The 1,114-nt window shown below is 41.7% G+C and overlaps 1 protein-coding gene across 1 annotated transcript in view; it reads right to left on the bottom strand.

The window, feature by feature from the left end:
- Window positions 1–980: 980 nt before the first annotated feature.
- FDX1 (ferredoxin 1) overlaps window positions 981–1,114 on the bottom strand; it is a 59,498-nt gene continuing 59,364 nt past the window's right edge. Inside the window, exon 4 of the mRNA XM_082244941.1 lies at window positions 981–1,114. This exon is cut by the window's right edge and continues 94 nt beyond it. Within this exon, the coding sequence (XP_082101067.1) occupies window positions 1,094–1,114 (21 nt within the window). The 3' untranslated portion in view covers window positions 981–1,093.

Raw genomic sequence — 1,114 nt, 5'->3', positions numbered from 1 at the left:
TAGGGGAAAACTCTGGCATTTCCAAGTGTAGCCATAGAAGTCGTCCCTATTGCAAAAGCCAGTTGAAAACTCTGATGTGGAGAAGCAAAGACATGGCAGTGAACGTAGAACAATGCCCAGTTGTGGAAAACTTCATGCAGGATTCAGATGCCAGATAGTCCAGGCAAGGGGCCACATGTCATGTGCTTTCAATAGCAACTAATCAAATTGGAAGCCTCCAACCAGCTTTCATTATTTGTACAATACCAAGCTGTTAAAAGATGACTTGCTGTGGCACTGCACCGTACGAGATATCACAACTCCTCCAGTGAGTCCAAGTGGAGAAACATGTTGACAAAACTGCAATATTCAAAATTATATTAAAGGCATATTTAAAAATACATTGTGTTAACAGGCGCTTAAAGTATAACTAAAGGATTTTTTTTTTAGATTTGAACAGGGTGGTGAGAGATTATAACCCTGTCAGGTTTTTATTGCTGTGCGTTTCACGCTCTTTGGCCCCATGGCGCCAGGCCGCATACAAATATGCGGCCTGTCAACGCCTGGGCCTTCATGCCGACAGACCGCATATTTGCGTGAATTGCAATCAATAGCGATGTGCTGAGAGCACGTGCCCTGCGCTCTCCCGGCACAGGGAACTGCATCTAACCGAAAGCTCCGGAAAACGCTGCAAGCGATCAGGAGTTTTTAGATCATGTGACCACCAATCTCAGCGGTCACATGATTCTAAGCCCCTCCATCTTAAACCTCTTAAAGAGCCTGGAGGCGTGGCGTGAAGAGGTTAATTGTCCTATCCACCGATGACATCAGGAATAACAATGAGGGAAAATGTTATTGGGAACTTATTCCCATGACAACTAAAAAAGATTTCCTCTACATTGGAAAGATATCTTCACTTCCAAGAGAGGAAGTAGTGAAGGGAAATCACTCTAACGAGACGCAGATAGCAAGAAAATGGACAATGGTTTTAACCATCTCCTACTCTTTAGATAAACTTTAATGCAACTCCTTACATATGATTAAGAACTATTATAAAAATAAAGAAAAAATATATATATCAAAAGTTAATATATTGCTTCGTATTTGGCATGTTTCAAGAGTTCTTGCCCATATC

The sequence above is a fragment of the Pelophylax lessonae genome, assembly GCF_965119305.1.
Source record: "Pelophylax lessonae genome assembly, chromosome: 2".
Taxonomy (NCBI): Eukaryota; Metazoa; Chordata; class Amphibia; order Anura; family Ranidae; genus Pelophylax; species Pelophylax lessonae.
The sequence above is the reverse complement of the archived record's forward strand: the minus strand, read 5'-3'. Positions and strand labels throughout refer to the sequence as shown.